Genomic DNA, 17,186 nt, shown 5'->3' on the forward strand with positions numbered 1-17,186 from the left:
GTACTGAACAGTAGCCTCCCATGACTACTCTGGAAACAGCCCTGGAGGTCAGAATGGAGCCACTAAAGAATGGTGCCCCCATACTACCCCTTCTTAAAAATAATATTAGGGAACAATGAAGGAGCCTCTCTGTATGCATCTATCCAAAAGGCATTGTAAACAGAGGCTTTGTTTTCTGTTGGAATAAGAAACCTTGCCATTATATTTAATATTTAAATGAAATTGAAATGGGTCTCGAGGAAAAAAGAGAGCATCTGTCCAGAGAATTAGCACTTCTATGAAGAAATTAGCATGGTGAGTTACTGCATTGTTTTGTAATATTCTGATATCTACTAGCTTTCATTTTAATTGGTATTCTGAAATGGGGGTAAATCAACACATAGATGTTACTTTGGGGGGATCCAAGGGGGGTGGGGTTATGCCAGATACTCAAGTGAATTAGGCCAGTTATCTTTGAATGTTTACCTGGGTGTCATGTTTATTCAGCAATGTCAACCCCTTATTCTCGTCCTGTGGAAATGCCTTCATGTTTTTTTCACTGAAAAATATGCCAGAATGCTTTATGTGACTAGTACTCTGTTTATGAAAGGATTAGCAGAAAATGAAATGGAAAGATCATTGTTTTCAAGGAGTGCATGTAGCCATGACATATTCCCATGGGGATCTGTAATTAAATCTTCCAGGTTTGTTGTTGTTGTTTAAAATTGAATAGCAGTCACAAGGAGGAAGTTTGGATCAGGACTCTGGTATCAGGGTGGGAGAGAACCTTCTCTCCCAGTGCCTTCTTCTGATTTAAATAGTTTCTCCAGCAGCTATTTGCCCTGCAATGTAGAAGCAACAAGTGTCATGCAGCTAATTTTTACTGTGATGCAATTAGCATCCGCAGTGGCAAATTTCAGTAGGAGAACAGTATGCAGTGGGAAAGTTAACCCACCCTAGTGGTGCAGTGCTGGTCCAAATTGGCCCTTTCCTCCTTAGCTGCTGTTCAGATTTTTAAATAGTGGGAGCGAAGTGGTAGGAAAGACTTAAATTATTAGGAAAGGTGTTGGAAATGAAATTGCTAGCATCATAATGCTTTGTTATTCTAATGGTGTGGCTGTATTTGGAATACTGTGAATGGGTGCTCCATTTCAAAAAGGAGATCATACCTTTGGAAAAGGTACCCCAAAGTGCTACCCAAATTATTGTGTTTGGAGCACCCACCGTATGAGGAAAGTTTTTCAGGATTATTTTTTTTAGTTCAGAAAAAAGCTGTGGAGTTGCATTGGGATTTTTTGACAATAATGAATGGAACTGAGAGGAGTGTAGATAGAAATTTAGAGTTCAGGGTCACCCAATTAAATTGATGAGCACTATATTCAGGGCTAACTACTTTTTTGCACAAATTGTTCAAACTTGTGAAGAAGAAAATATACTGAGGATAGCTCATGATCAAACATTATCAAATTCAATTCATAAAAAACCTTTCAGCTTACTATATTCTGCTAAGGGCTTTCCATGTTCACTCCAGCTCCAAAATGCCAGGAGAGCTCATTTGCCCTAACCCCATGGCTGATGCTTGAGAACAAATTCACATATCGTTACAATGCAGTTCAATCATTACCTACGAAGTCCAAAACCTCAGTCTTTCCTGTGCCAGGAAACTCAGCAAATTCTTAAAAAGCCTCTCTTATCTCCCACTGACTCTGGCTAACCTGCAGTAAGCAGGGAGTTCACCTAGGTGACATTTGAGCACATTTCCAACTCCTTATCATTCTGTGCGAATGGGATTTGTTGCCAGTTGGGTACTTGCTATGCAAAATAATACCTTCAGCTGTATAGACTCCGTATGCGTATTCCAGTGAACAAGCAAAACTAAGATAGCTCAGTTGGCAGCACATAAGACTCTTAATCTCAGAGCATGGGCATGGGCGTAGCTGCCCCCCCCCCCACAGATCAAGTAAAACAAAGTTGTTGTTTAGTCGTTTAGTCATGTCCGACTCTTCGTGACCCCATGGACCAGAGCACGCCAGGCACTCCTGTCTTCCACTGCCTCCCGCAGTTTAGTCAAACTCATGTTGGTAGCTTTGAGAACACTGTCCAACCATCTCGTCCTCTGTCATCCCCTTCTCCTTGTGCCCTCCATCTTTCCCAACATCAGGGTCTTTTCCAGGGAGTCTTCTCAAGTAAAACAACAGAAATAACTAACTGACCAATCACATCACCCCTGCCCCCCCTAACAAAAGTCCTGGCTACACCCATGTCTCAGGATCATAGGTTTGAGTCCCACATTTTGCAAAAGATTCCTGCATTGTTGGGGGTTAGGCTAGATCAGGGGTCCCCAACCTGCGGCTGAAATAACCACAGGAGTCCAAATCAATATTGTCAACCTGTCTGTTCAGGGTCATGGCCCTGAACAGCACCAATTTCCCTGAAATGGAAAGTTTTTTTGTAATTGAGTTTCTAAGATAGTTGATGGGTCCTTAAACGTTTGCTGCTACCTCTTAAGTCACAAATATTTCTGCGTTTTTATTAGTTTTGAGAAACCCTGTCTGCTGGCTTTTGCTTAAAATGCACTGTTAACTTTTTTTTACTACAATTGCCATAATAAAGTTTTCATGTTAAGGACAACAGCAATAAAAGCAGTTCCTAAATATACATTACAAAAAGAACCAGCTGTACAGAAATGAAAGCCAACCAATATTCTGGATCCTACTAGCAGTTTTATCAAATGTCTGCAAACTTCAAGCCGCATGATGAACAATGTTTTCCCTGGAGAAATCCTCAACTTAATCTACAGCATTTGGCTGATACAGGAGGGGACAGGGACGAGACCTTTTATAATACACAGTTGAATTTAGCATTTAAGAAGATTATTGCATTTATAAATAGCCTGAAAATCCAAAGTCATTGAATGTAGTGCACAGAAGAGATCAATCAAGTAGTTATCATGCCATCTGGCCCCTTTTTTTGCAGTAGGAAAATTGTCCTATAACACTGCATTGGCTAGAATGCCTGGGTTTGGGTGTATTTAACACTCCACCCGAAAATGCTTGCTGCTACTGCTGCTGTGATTGCTTTTTTCTTTGCATAGCTGAACAATAATAGGGCCACGCAGTTAGGAATTTAGCAGCATAAAATCCTATTTTGTAAGGCAGTCAAAACTATAGACTGGAGAAAGAGTGAGGATTCTACCGCTTTCAACAGCAGCTGGGCTTGGAAAAGCTGGACAATACATTTCCACCAGTCCATGCAATAACAAGTTGTTCATTATTTCTTACTATGGCTGCTACTCTGAAAGGCTCAGCAGAAACAATGTGTAACTCTGTAAACCATCTAAAATTTCTCAGGAAAGGGTCATTATTAGTTGAAGCATCCGTCATTAATAACACCGCCTGCTGTTTTTAAATCAAGAGTGGGAACTGGCTTTTGTGGCTGGATTGTGTGTTTGACATGCCTAGTCAATGATTTTTTATTTATTTATTTAATCCTGTCTATAAACCATCTGTTTGCCTATTCTTCCCTATAATACCCATTGCAGATGTAAGAACATGAATTATATTTTAAAACAGGATCTTTGTGTAGGGAAATTTTAGTCAGACATTTTATTCTTTCACTTCTTTTATCATTTATGTTGGAATATGTGTGCTTTGAAAACCATAAACCACATATTACAAGCTCCATGCACTTGTGGGTAAATTTTTTTCTTATTGTATCGCCAGATTGGGGAAAGTGCTCTTTTAAGAGTTCCCATTATATTAAAAAAGATTAATCTTACACTAGACAACACTTTAAAAAAAAAAAAAATATCCAAAGCTAAAGACAGGTTACATAATTATCTAGTTCACAGTAGCCTAAGGGAGTGTTGAATTTTTCAGCTTTCAAATTCCAAGAATGAGGGGTGCTAAAAAGTTGTAACATAACTTGGGAACTCAAAAGATATTTTGGTTAAATTAATATAATATAATTTAGTTTTGCTTGGTAAGTAAAATGTGTGTAAAAATTCACTGGAAATAATTAAAAATGATTGTCAAGTACTTGCAGTTTATTTATTATTTATTATTATTATTATTATTATTATTATTATTATTATTATTATTTAGCATTACATGACATTTTCAAGAGGCAAAATTAAAATTCTTTGGTAAATAGCAGATCTGAATTCCTCACACCCCCAAAAATATTTTTAAGACCCTCTCACTGATGAAAGCTGCAAAAATTAAGCTCCACCCTATTTTGCTGCTACAGGTGCATTATGGCGTTTCTGCTCTCTGCACTCCTCCTACCACTGCTGTGGATGCACCTCACTTGTCTGTCCCCAGGCACTACAATCGTCTGCAAGGGATTCCCACACAGTAGGGTTAATGTTGCCAACCTTCATATCATGTTTGATAACAGTTGGTCTGTCAACAGGCCTAGTGCCTGAAGCCAGCTCCCCATACAGCACATCCAAGCATTGTTTGGTTTGTTGGCTGTTTTGTTTTCTTGAATGAAAGCTCCACTCGTCAATTTCCTTCTCTCCTTCCCCCACCTCACACAAACATGAGAAACAGGGAGTGTCCTGACCTACCTGGCAAGCAAGTCACGTTCAAAGTCCAAGGATCAAACCACACCAAGTCCAAAGGTTAGGAAACACAGTCCAAGTAAAAATGTCTGATATCAGGATACAGTCCAGAGTCAAACCTGAAGCAAAGTACAGTTGAGGTCCAGGAACATTCAAGCCAAGGTCGGCCAACATGGGCAGTTGAGCAGACACAGCACTTCCTCTCTGCTTCCCTTTGGTACTTTGCCTGCTGATTGCAGCATCTGGGCTTGATGAGGCAGATGACCCTCACCTGTGCCAAGCCCACTCCAGCTGAGGAATCACACACATTCCCAGAGCTAGTGAGTCCCACCTGGCCAGCTAGGGAGCTTGCCTCAGCCTCCTACAACGCCTCTCCCACTGCTCTCTACACTTCAGGGCCTGCCATGTTTGTGGGGACAAGGCCCCCTCTGGCTCTGGCTCTGGGTCCTGCTGCTCTGGTTCCTGTGCACTGGCCCCCATCCCCTCGCCATCGCGTGAGTACTTCCTTCCCTATCCCCTGCTTGCCCCAGTGTGTCCCAGTCCCAGCCCTTGCCAGGATCCTCTTCCTCCTCCCCCTCCTGTTTGAGAGATACCAGCTTTGGTAGCACATGTTTGATGGAGCAAAAAGAATAGATACAGGTAACTTTCAGGAAGATACAATGGCTCTTGCACCAATGTAAGTGATATTGAGTTGGGCTTTATATTAGTGCAAGGGCCATTGGATTGTCCTGTGTTAGAGACTGCATAGTAGATAAGAACTACTGACTCCTATGGAGAAACAGTCATTGCTACAGAGTGTAGAGTCATAGAATTATAGAATTGGAAGGGACCATAAGGGTCATCTAGTCCAACCCCTGCAATGCAGGAATTTATTTTGCACAACGTGTAGGCATGGAGTTGCAAACCATGCAAGTCCTTGTAAACAAGCAGAAAAGCATGCTTTGAACTCATTTATGTTTGTTTGGTTTTTTAAGTGATGGGGAATTGTGCAGTTGGAAAATCTGCTTTTAAGAAACCCCGAATAATAATATTTTCCAAGTGGAAACCTTACGCGCTGATTTGGTTTCTTCATGAATGCTAATTAATATCCATGCCTGTAAAGGCATGTATGAGTACAGACATTTTCTAAGGAGGGGGGCATTCATAATTCATTTTGTATGTATCTTTAGTCTTTCTCCTTGCAGTATAGCTTATAGCACTGCAAAGACTTCTATATTTATTCAGTGCCTATAGCACAACTAACCATTTAAAGGCAAATTTAAAAAACAGAAGAATTCAATGTTTGTTTGTTTGTTTGTTTGTTTGTTTGTTTGTTTGTTTGTTTTAAATGTCCTGTTATGTGCTGTTTGATATGTAATTGAAGGGTTAAGAGCCTGCAGGTGGTATGGCTGCATAAATGGCACTTGCAGGATTTGCTCAGTCAGTAGAGCTTGAGACTCTTAATCTCAGGGTTGTGGGTTCGAGCCCCACATTGAGCAAAGGATTCCTGCATGGAATTCCTCGTGGTCCCTTCCAACTCTACAATTCTGTGATTCTACAGTTCTGTCATAGGGAGTTCAGGAGTACCACATCGCTGCTTGTGGTGGTGTTATTTGAATTGATATATACTGCCCTGTACTTGGAGGTCACAGAATAAAATCAAAATATAAAACCACAAAATGTATAATCAAAATAAAACAACAACCCAATAACACCCCCCCAAAAAAAACAAAAAACCACATTTTAAAAGGGCATAGGGTGTCAATCAAATCAACCAAAGGCCTGGTTTAAAAGGAACATTTTTGCCTTGTGCCTAAAGGTGTATAATGAAAGCGCCAGGCGAACTTCCCTGGGGAGAGCATTCCAGAGACGGGAGCCAATGCAGAGAAGGCCTGTTCTCGTGTTGCCACCCTCCAGACCTCTCGAGGAAGAGGCACACGAAGAAAGGCCTCAGAAGATGATCTCAGGGTCCGGGTAGGTTCATATGGAAAGAGGCGGTCCTTGAGGTATTGTGGTCCTGAGCTGTTCTTCACAGAGGAGAGGCAGGGATGATGGAGGCAGGGGCAAATGGCTTACTGACCTGAGTAGCCGCTGCCCATAGCATAGCAGCTGTCCCTGCCCATTTCAATTTTATTTACATTATATATGCTACATACCCTGCTTTGTCCAAGTCCTTTCTATTTGGTGGAGAGGACTGCTGGCTTGCTCAGCACCTGTGAAGAGTCAGGGGCTTGCTCCCTCCCCTCCCCCTCCCTTGAGTTTACCCACAGCAGAGTGGACAAAGTCTGAAGGAGAGCTGAAATGACTGGATGTAATGAGACAAAAGCAATTTTAAAAACAAAGATCATGACAAGTAACACTACTTAGTGGGAAAATCAGGGTGGGAGATGACTACTGAAGAAATTAATTGAAGTGGAAATGTAATTTTGGGAGAGATCACTATGAGAAATTAAATATTTTAATTCATGTCATGGTTGTTGCATCAGAACATAACAACACCCCTGGTGGGAAGGCCATGTATTCAGACATTTTGCTTCCAAAAGCAGTCAGCCAAATGTCTCTGGGAGCTCAAAAACTGGGCAGGAAGATGGTAGTGGCTTTCTCTTATTTTTTATCTCTAATATACCCATGTGTTTTGGAAGTATCTTGCTTCTGAACATAGAGATTATGTTTAGCTATCACAAGTAAAAGCTGTCAATATGTCAATTCAGATTATTATTTTTAACCCATTGAAACTAATGGTGGTCAGCACACCTCACAGCTGTGAGTTCTGTATGTTCATTATGCGTTGTTTGAAGAAGAATGTTAGCAGCCTTTCTTTATAAAGCTGCCAGAATTTTATTTCCCTTGTTTCTGGGAAGTGTGGCTATCATGAGGGGAGAACAATTCAGACCATGGCACTCCAGCTAATGTTGAGTAAAAGGAGAGAGGTCAGCTTTGGAAGCAGAAATGATTTTGGCAGTGTCAACATTTGTGGCCTTACAGAAGCAGGTCTTCTGTAAAAATGGGTGTGACAGCAGCTGTGGGAGCAAAGGAGCAGCTTGCCTTAAACTGCATTTGTGGCTCCATCTTGGTAAAGTCAATTGTCTCCATCTAATCCAGCATTCTTCTTTCCCACAGAAGCTAGCCAGCTTATAGTTAGGACACGAGTGTGGTGCTCTTCCCGTGTTGTTGTTTTTAATTCATAGCATCTGATATAGTAGTTGTTATGTATTGAAGTGCTCACCCTGGCCACCAGGAGTATTGTGTATATAGTTTTCACTCAGGTCCATGTCAGTTAATTTAGGCGGGAAACCCTGGGTTGTTGTTGTTACAATGTGACAGCTGGCTGGCTATAGAAGCAGGCCGGCTGAGCTGTGTTCAGTTCAGTTCAGTTCCGTTCCAGCTTACTTATAAAGAAGTACTTGGAGGAATCTCTGTGTCGTCTGCTTTGTCAACCCACCACTTAATAGTAGTAATTCCATGTAGCTATCATGGCTGTTAAGAGGAGCTTCCATTGCTGTCCCCTAAAGATAATGGAATGGGATGGTGGCAGTTGTTAGGCCTCTCTCTCAACACTGCCAGACTCACAGGCATGGCAAGTACAGTGTGTGGTAGCAATGGTGAAATGCTCTCCCCACAGTAAGCAGAGGAATCAGGTCTAGCAGAGGAAGTGAAAAGTCTTGTTTAAACATGGATATATATTTGTGAAGTGTGTTTATAAAAAACATGGCGGAAAAAGGGGAAAACCCCATCCCTAATATCTGGATTATTATGCTTTAGTCTTGTTAAATAGGTTCCCATCAGGTGCAAGAGATTCATACAGAGAAACTGATCCCTATGTTTTTCTGATCCTTTTAATAGCTGCAGAACACCATTACCCTTTTTTGTTCCATGACAATAGCATCCTATATGTAAGAACCACCAGAATGTCTTGCCAAATCCCTTAGTAAAGCTGCAAGTCTATTATCTATTTTTTTCAGTACATATCATCATACATCTTGTTTTCTGTCTTCCTTATTAAGCTATGTCTGATTATAAAATATGAACAGCAATCATGTTCCTTCCAACCTTCTTTCAATTCAGCGTGAATTTGGATTAATTTTACTGCAGCTTAACTTTAGAGTCACTCTTATGGGAGACTAATGACAGGAATCACACTCACTCAGTGTGACAGATTATAACATTATAAAGCGCTTTATAAATGAGTTCTGCCTCTGTGAACCTAAACCTATTTTGAAAGATGGGCCCAAAGTAGATCACTAGGTCTAAATATGCACTAAACCACAGTGACCTTTTGTACCTGATCTATGTCTGAAGGTGGTACTTAACATTCTGTCCTGTACAAAACACTATACAGAGGGTATAGAACTTCTAGTAGTTCTAAACAATATCCAAAGATTTAGATAACATACGAATCTGATATTGCATTCCCCTAGTCCTAAAGATGCCTCATTAGTCAATCCATCTAACAAGGTTGTGTTGACAAAAGCTTCTGTGGTGTTTCCTACTTCTTCTGAAAGGCCCTTCTGGAGCAGGAATTTAGAGATAAGGCTGTTGAACTTGTTCTCTGTGGTAGATTGTGGTTCTGCGGTTGCGAAAGGATTGTAAGTTGTGGCATTTAGCTCCTCTGGGTCAAGACAAAAACCTTCAGGCGTTCTCTCGAAAGAAACATCAGTTAAGTCAAGACCGGCCACAGAGGATGGGGAGGCACAAGGAATATCCCTAACAAGTCTGTAGTTCTCCATCCACTCCTTCAGCCACTCAATCCTGCAGTCGCATTCCCAGGGGTTCCGGAAAAGATAGAGTCTTCCTAGGAAGTAGACAGGTTGGAAGACTGAGAAAGGCAAGGTGGTTAGGTTGTTACTGTTCAAGTGCAAAGACACCAAGCTTATGAGGTTTTCAAAAGCCCCTTCCTCAATGTGGCTAATCCTGTTCCTGTCCAAATACAAAACTTCCAGCTCTAACTGGTCCTGGAACCATGTATTAGAGACATTTCGAAGTAAATTGCCGCCAAGATTAAGCATGTTGAGACGTCTTAGGCCGTCAAAACAGTTATCAGGGAGGTCACTGAGAACATTGTCATTTAAATAAAGATACTCCAATTTCTGACAGTACTGAAAAGCTCTGTCATGAATCACGTTTATTCTGTTATCTTGCAGATTGAGATATTTCAGCTGGGTCAGACCCAAGAGAGAATTATAAGCCACAGCTTCGATCTTGTTTTTCTCCAGATAAACATGGGTCAAATTCTCCATCCCTCGTATCGCTCCTGGAATCCTTTTGAAGTTGTTCTGAAAGCAAAAGAGTTCCTGAAGGGCTGGAAGCTCTATAAAAATCCTGTCTGGGATGTTGAAAAGGTTGCAGTCCGCTAAGTCCAGTCTGACGAGCCTCTTGAGTGAAATGAAAGTCCTTGTGTGCAAATACTGAATGTATTCATTGTGGGCCATTTTTAGTTCCGTCAAGCTGGCTAGTCCTTTGAAAGCACCAGGAGTGATGAAGGATATGTTGTTGTGGCTTAATGAGAGAGATCTGAGGGATGGGAGGGTACCAAATGCCCTCTCAGCGAGGAATTTGATGCTATTTTTATCCAGGTTAATAGAGTAGGCCTCACAGGGAAACTCTTTAGGGATCTGTGTGAAACCAGCACGGTCACAAAGAATAGCACAACTCCTCTCTTGAGTGCACACACAGCTGGTGGGGCAGGAGCGGACACAGGCCCACACACAGTGAACAGGGGGGATGCAGAGAAGGACTGGCAAGGAAGTGTACCAGCAAGGGAAGAGAAAGAGAGAAATCAGATATTAGTGAACACTCACAGTATCAAAACACAATATTTATATAATGAATGGATCTTGCTTACTAGTAGTAGTAGTAGTAGTAGTAGTAGTAATAATAATAATAATAATAATAATAATAATAATAATAATAATAATAATACATTCTTTATACCCCACCCATCCAGCTGGGTTTCCCCAGCCACTCTGGGCAGCTTCCAACAAAAGATTAAAAATACAGTCATTAAAAACTTCCCTAAACAGTGCTGCCTTCAGATGTCTTCTAAATGTCAGGTAGCTGTTTATTTCCTTGACATCTGCAGGGAGGATGTTCCACAGGGCAGGCGCCACTACTGAAAAGGCCCTTTGCCTGGTTCCTTGTAACCTCACTTCTCACAGTGAGGGAACCATCAGAAGGCCCTCAGCGCTGGGCCTCAGTGTCGGGGCTGGATGATGGGGGTGGAGACGCTCCTTCAGGTATACTGGGCCAAGGTCGTTTAGGGCTTTAAAGGTCAGCACCAGCACTTTGAATTGAGCCCAGAAATGTACTGGGATTGAGTGACTAGCTGCTGAGACAAACACCAGCTGTGGAAGGGTCCTATTAAGTTTCAAGAAGCTGATTTACTTTCACAGAATCTCAATAAGCTCTACAAATTACGTGGCATGAGAAAGCTTCGCTATCACATCCAGTAGGTTCTTCTTTGGGATCCTTTTCAAGGGAGAGACTTGCCCCCAATTTACATAATGAAGGCATTTTCCCATCCTCTTCCCATCAGTAAGTTTTCTCTGTTCCTGTGAACTGTATTTAAGGGATGCAGCTGGAACTAAGCCTAGGACTCTCTCGATTGCGAGGAGGAGAAACTGAAATTATTGGTTATGAATGGGGAGGCTTCGCAAGTGCACACTGTGGGCAGGCTAGCCAACCGATAAGATTGTCATCATGGCAGGTGATGAGAGTTTAAAGGCATCAATGTCACTGCAATATTACAGGGTCCTTGTGTCAGCTTATCTGCTCACAGGGCCCCACATTTTCAAGCATTGGGCAAACAATTTTTTAAACACAAGTTAATGGAGTATAAGCAGTAAAAGCTAGCAGGTCTTCGCAACCAAACACAAACATGTGGTATTGGGCCAAAAATGTACTCAGCTTTTAAGAGCAAGCTAATTAAAACGAGTTCAAAGTTTTGTCTTCTGCCTTCAGTGGGACAAGTCCCTGCTAAATCTGTTCAAAGGTTCCCCTCAATACTCCAGATTTGGGGAGGGTGCAAGGGAGAAGAGGAAGAAAGTCCCATTGCGCTAGCGGTAATCTTTGCACCGAGGGAATGAGTTAGAATACCACTCCACTATTATTAATAATATTAATTCCAGAAACCATCAAGGACTTGGACAAGGTGTCAGTGGTATGTCACATTCACTCAGGCAGATACTTGCACTCAGGACCACTTTTTAATGACTATCTGGAGAGGTGGAAATGTGTCCAAACTGACTGTCCTGATTTGTCTTTTGAGAATCATTTCGTGTCTAGGATTCTAGGTGCTGCTTGAAACTTGCTAATGGACTACCCCCCAGAACAAAATACATTTATAAAGCAACATGTAATTAATAAATGTGTGCTTGTAGCCTTTCTAAAAGTCCTCTCTGTGAAGCTTGGATGCTACACACGCTTACTGAATAGTGAGCGGACAACACCTAATGATATTGATCTGCTTGCATAATGGAAATCCGCTTGTGCAACAAGACTTCTGATTTCCCTTCTCCCCACTGTGCCCCCACCAATATCTGCTTGTGAGAGACTGTCAACCCTCCAAAGCAGATTTTTGGGGGCACACAGGGAAGGAGAAACATAGACCCACTCGTGCTATGTTGGAACACATTGCTCTGCACACTTTTGCCTCTGCCCCCCCCCCACCATGGCTCCTTAAAAAGGGTCCCCATCCTTGCTCCAGATGTTGTTGGGACTCCACCTCCCATCAGTCATCACCAGCGTGGCCAATGATCAGCAAATGATGGGAGTTGTAGTCCAACAACATTTAGAGAGCTATAGGCTCCCCATCCCTGCTATAAGTCCTGCCTTAAAAGTTGGAATAGGAATAAACAGTCAAGTACTTGGGGTGGAGGGGAGGACATTTTAAAGGGATTTTAAAAAAAACACACACCATCATTTATGTTAATAAATGGTAAGAAACACTGCTTTCTCCTACACAGATGTATCTTTGGTACTTAGGAACATAAAGGGTGGTAACATTAAGGCCTACAGCTGCAGTAAAATAAAGCCTGCTGCATAACTCTTTCTGTTCATTTCCCCTTAACTAAAAGGCATCAACGCTAGTCTGTGTATTGTGTGTAGGTCAGCTTTAATGACCACACTGCAATAGTCCACCATCAAATCATCTATCTGCACAGCTCTAGTCTACTGTTTATTTAGGCATTATTAACACAAAACTGTGTCACCCAGAATTAAGTATGCATTACCTGAAGAGCTTAGTTTATCCTTCCTTATCTAGCATGGAATAGCTAAGTCAAAAGAGCACTAAACTGAGGTAAATAATCCCCCCCCCCCACTGTAAACTGGATCCCCACTTTATTCTAATTTGCCTCAGTATAGCAGGGAATGGGCAGTGTTTTTATTTTTCATAAAATTGTCCCTAATCAAAGTCACAAATTAAGCCACACAAAATGCTGAAAAGTTCTTCAAATCCCATATGTCAATTTGACATTTGTAGCAAGTATCCATTTTAGGTATCCAAAGAAAGGAATAAGCTTAAAAGACAGCCGCCATACTGTCTTTAAACAGAAAGACAGTTAATACATAATTAAGTAGAGTCCACAGAGGGATACAATTTCCTCAGAGTTCATGGTCCATATTTCTCTTCAAAGAACCACAAAAACTAATCAATGTAATAGATTAAACAAAAGGGGAATTGCTGGTGTCCAGATATGACTGAAGTAAAAAGGCAGCATAAATTCCCTGATAAATTCCCTACAGTGGGTGCTTAACATGAATTAACTCTTTCAAAATAAAAGAACTACACACTACTAGCTTTAGAAATTGCTGTAAAATTTTGTGGAATGAAAAGTCTACTTACCATTTAAAATGATGACAAACATTACCCTGATGAGTTGCTTGTGGCATCTCAGGTCCTCCAAAATCTAAAAACAGACCAAAAACAGGGAACTATGCCATACAGTTCTGATTTGCAATTGTCCTTTGCCTGTCTTTTTAAAAATGTACTGCTTATGTTTTTTTCATCCTCTGTCTGAAAGCACAACTGATCTCCCTTCCGCTGGTTTCTTCCACAAACCTTTCCAACCAGCAACCCAATCCTTCGCATCTTTATTTTCAGAGTGAATTGGATTCCCTCTAAATTCAATAGGACTTTCTCCCAAAAAATTGTGCATTGGATTGCGATCCTACTTGCCCAAACAGTCTTATAATACATCACACTGAAATATGAAGTGGACTGGAAATAATGTAAATGTATGGCTATATGTAACCAGCCACAGATACTTTCCTCCACCAACACCTAAAGGACTGGTTACCTGCCCCCTTACCTGACAGGAGGATGTCTGTGTTGTCCCTTTTTCTTCTGAAGCTTGCGGTTAGCTCTGTTGCAGCATCTCTGAAAGGCTGGCATTTTCTCTGCTCTCAAAAGCTATCATTTAATGGCAGGAAAATCCTCTCTATCAGGGGAGGATTAGCAGAGACGGATGAATTTGTCTTGTTCCATAAAGCTCCTGGATTGTTGACAAATCCATCAGCTTTTATTCCCCTCACACCCCCCAAAAATCAGACAGGAGCTGGCCCTCAGCCATCCCCAGCATTACAAAGGAAAACAACCCTCGCCCAGTGCTAGTTACATAAGGAGAGGCATATAATTATGTTTGAGGGCAAGCTTATGATTTTAGCATACACAGTGACTGAGGAAGGCACACGCCTGACTTCTCCTATCAAGGGAAAGTCTCAAAACTCAGCTGCCTGCCATAATCTGAACCACAACACATAGCAGTGGAACTGGATCTATCATTGGGCTGAGTGAGGCAGCCACCTCAGAAAGCAGAGGCTGGGACAGAAATGTGCCCCCCCACAGTCTTTGAACAATGCCCCCACAGGTGCAGTGGGAAAAATGCTGTCCAGCCACCAGGGCTGAAGTAACAAACATTTCTGGTGTCAGATGCTGTTCTCTTAGTTGCACTAGTTGCACAACCAACCTGCTGCCTAGTGCAGACTGTGGCCATCAGCTGCAGTCATGCAACTGGACTTTATTTGCTCTCCCTGCCCCAGCATGCCTTCCAGATTGGGGGAGGGTGGAGCAAAAGGTAAAGTTCTGTTGTTGAAACATGAACTTGCATGTTTGTGCTTTTCGGTGCATCTGCACCCAGTATTTGTGGGAGAATCAGGCTTAAGCCTAATTAATGCATGAAAGGGTTAAGACCATAGAGTAAGCTGTCCTGCCAGGTTTAACTAGGTCACTTCCCCTCACATTAGGAAGGGGATAAAGCCTTTGTTCTTCCATTCCATCATGCAACTCTACCTCTAGCTTAGACCATGTGACTTAAGCAAGCCATCCTTGGGTTTCTATACTTTAGGAACTTTCACGACTTTGGAACTCCAGTCTTACCGCTTGTCTTTTCTGACTGCTCTATGGAAAAGCACACGAATCTGATCTTTGAAGAGTTTGTAAGTAAACCATCTTTAACTTACCAAACACGTGGTCTTTTTCTATGCTAAGAGAAGTGGAGAACTTTAGAAGCAACCGAAGGGTTATTTTAAAGGTCTACTGCTCCATCCACACTTTCCTTTGCTGTACGGTCGTACCTTGAAAGTCTAACAGAATCTGTTCTGGAAGTCTGTTTGACTTCCGAAACATTTGACTTCCAAAGCGCGGCTTCAGATTGGCTGCAGGAAGCTCCTTGTAGTACTTATTCCAGGGGAACAGGGGACAGCAAGGTGTCAAGGGATGGATATAGTCAAAAATATATGGAGGGCACCAGGTTGACAGTGTATTAGAGAGCTGCCAGCCCTATCCCCAAACACTTTAGTTACTGAGGGGGTGGGTTAAGAGTTCTTACCATAAAAACCCAGCTTAATTCACATAATTTTCAACTCAATGCATCATTTGTATGAGACGAATACTTTAATGGCTTCCTGGCAGATTTGTCTTCCCAGGCTTTTATCACGTCTTAATTTTGTTCCTTCTTCCATTGTTGTATCGTGCAATTACACTGCAAACTGCTCTGCTAAATTTTATATTGCCAAGAACAGTAAATCAAACTAAACTTCCAAGTTAAGATTGTGAAAATCACATTTCAATTACAGAGCTTTTTAACGCTTGACACCCTATAATCTCCAACCATTCTCAATTTGTCTGAGCTGCTGTTCTCAAAACGACTTTTGGAAGATTGTGCTTTCTGTATTGGAAGTTACCTTCCCCATCTGCAGTCACTTACTCCAGCAGCAATCTCAGGGGTTAAGTACCTTCCTGTACCAGGTGTGGACACAACTTTATTTCAGCATTTTATTCCACCTTTAAGTAGTTTAATGATGGTTGAGTTGTGTGAATGCTGAAGTTTCAGGTGCTTTGTTTAAACAGAGATCTGTTCCACGTTTATTAAGTAGCACCACCCTATTCCATCAAGATACTACTCTCTCCTTGTTGGAGAAGTCATTATTTTAAAGATAGAAAAATTGTATTTTAATGATTTAATAATAAACATTCAAGCACCTCTGAATTGAAAAGGGCACTTGGGCTAATTAAAACCACACATTCCCTTTTCACACCTGTCAGGGCTGCCTCAGGTCCCAGCTCACAGAGGACCAACGCCAGTCCGTTGCTATATTAAATAGTCTTTATTGAAGTCCAGTTTTTCATTTACAGCCACGGCGCGCAGCTCGTCTTAAACGCTAGACCGCTGAAGCTCCGTCTGAGTCTCCTCCCCCCAGACACCAGTTTAAGACCCTAGCCTTGCTCCACCTCTTTCTCTGCTCCCTTTTCCTCTGGGTCCGCCTGTCCGTCGGGGTTTCCCCCTTTCTAGACTCTTCTGACGCTGACTCCCCCGAGTCTTCCCCCTCCCTCCGGCGGGCTTTAGGACCTGGTTCCCAATCCGGGCTTCCTGCTGTCCCGCTCGCCTGTACATTTGAACTTGGCGCGCGCGCCCAGCCTGCCACCTTCCTTCTGACCGTTATACTGCTCCTGTCACTGCTCCCCTCTTCAGGAACGCTAGCTGGGCCTGACTCCTCCTCCCTGCTTGCCGGAGGAGATGCTGGCCCTGACCTATGGGACTCTTCCTCCCCACTACGCTCCGGTGGGGAAGCTGGTCCTGATTTCCAGCTACTGCTCTGGGAGTCTCCGCTGGCCCCCTGCTTCTGGTGTGTCCCCCCTGGGACCCCCCTTGCCCTGGCCATCGGCGCCCCCTTCTGGGAATCTTCCGATTCACTGGAGAGGCTCATGGAATCTCTCGGGTCACTGTCATTCTGCCCTCCGCTGCCCTCAGATTCCTCCCCTTCGCTCTCCATTTCCTCTCTCCCCTGCGCCTCTGCTCCTGAGCCCCTGACAACACCCTTCAATTACTATATGGACATAAAACATATAATTCTGGAAATATATTGGGGTGAATTCTGACACTGAAAGTGTTTTGGTGTCAAAACTCTGAATGGCGTGCAAGATCATTCTGCAAGGGGTTAAATCCACATACCACTGATCAGATGTTTGGGAGGAAAGGGGTTTGGGGCAAAACCTATTATCTGATCAAGCAGCCATTTTTCTGCAGGTGGAAGGAAGACCCACCACTTGAACAACATCCCCACATTTAAGAAAACATGAACCAAAACAGGCCACTAGGTCTGGGGGACCAAGCAGAACAGCTACAAGGGGCTGTTTCATATGACCTTTCCTAGCTAAATGTGTGAG

The 17,186-nt window shown here is 42.5% G+C and overlaps 1 protein-coding gene across 1 annotated transcript; it reads right to left on the bottom strand.

The window, feature by feature from the left end:
* Window positions 1–8,105: 8,105 nt before the first annotated feature.
* NYX (nyctalopin) lies at window positions 8,106–10,093 on the bottom strand. The gene has a single exon (XM_028727353.2). The coding sequence runs from the start codon at window positions 9,949–9,951 to the stop codon at window positions 8,854–8,856; it is 1,098 nt and encodes a 365-aa protein (XP_028583186.2). The 5' UTR covers window positions 9,952–10,093; the 3' UTR covers window positions 8,106–8,853.
* Window positions 10,094–17,186: the final 7,093 nt, after the last annotated feature.

Source organism: Podarcis muralis, chromosome 4 (assembly GCF_964188315.1).
Source record: "Podarcis muralis chromosome 4, rPodMur119.hap1.1, whole genome shotgun sequence".
Taxonomy (NCBI): Eukaryota; Metazoa; Chordata; class Lepidosauria; order Squamata; family Lacertidae; genus Podarcis; species Podarcis muralis.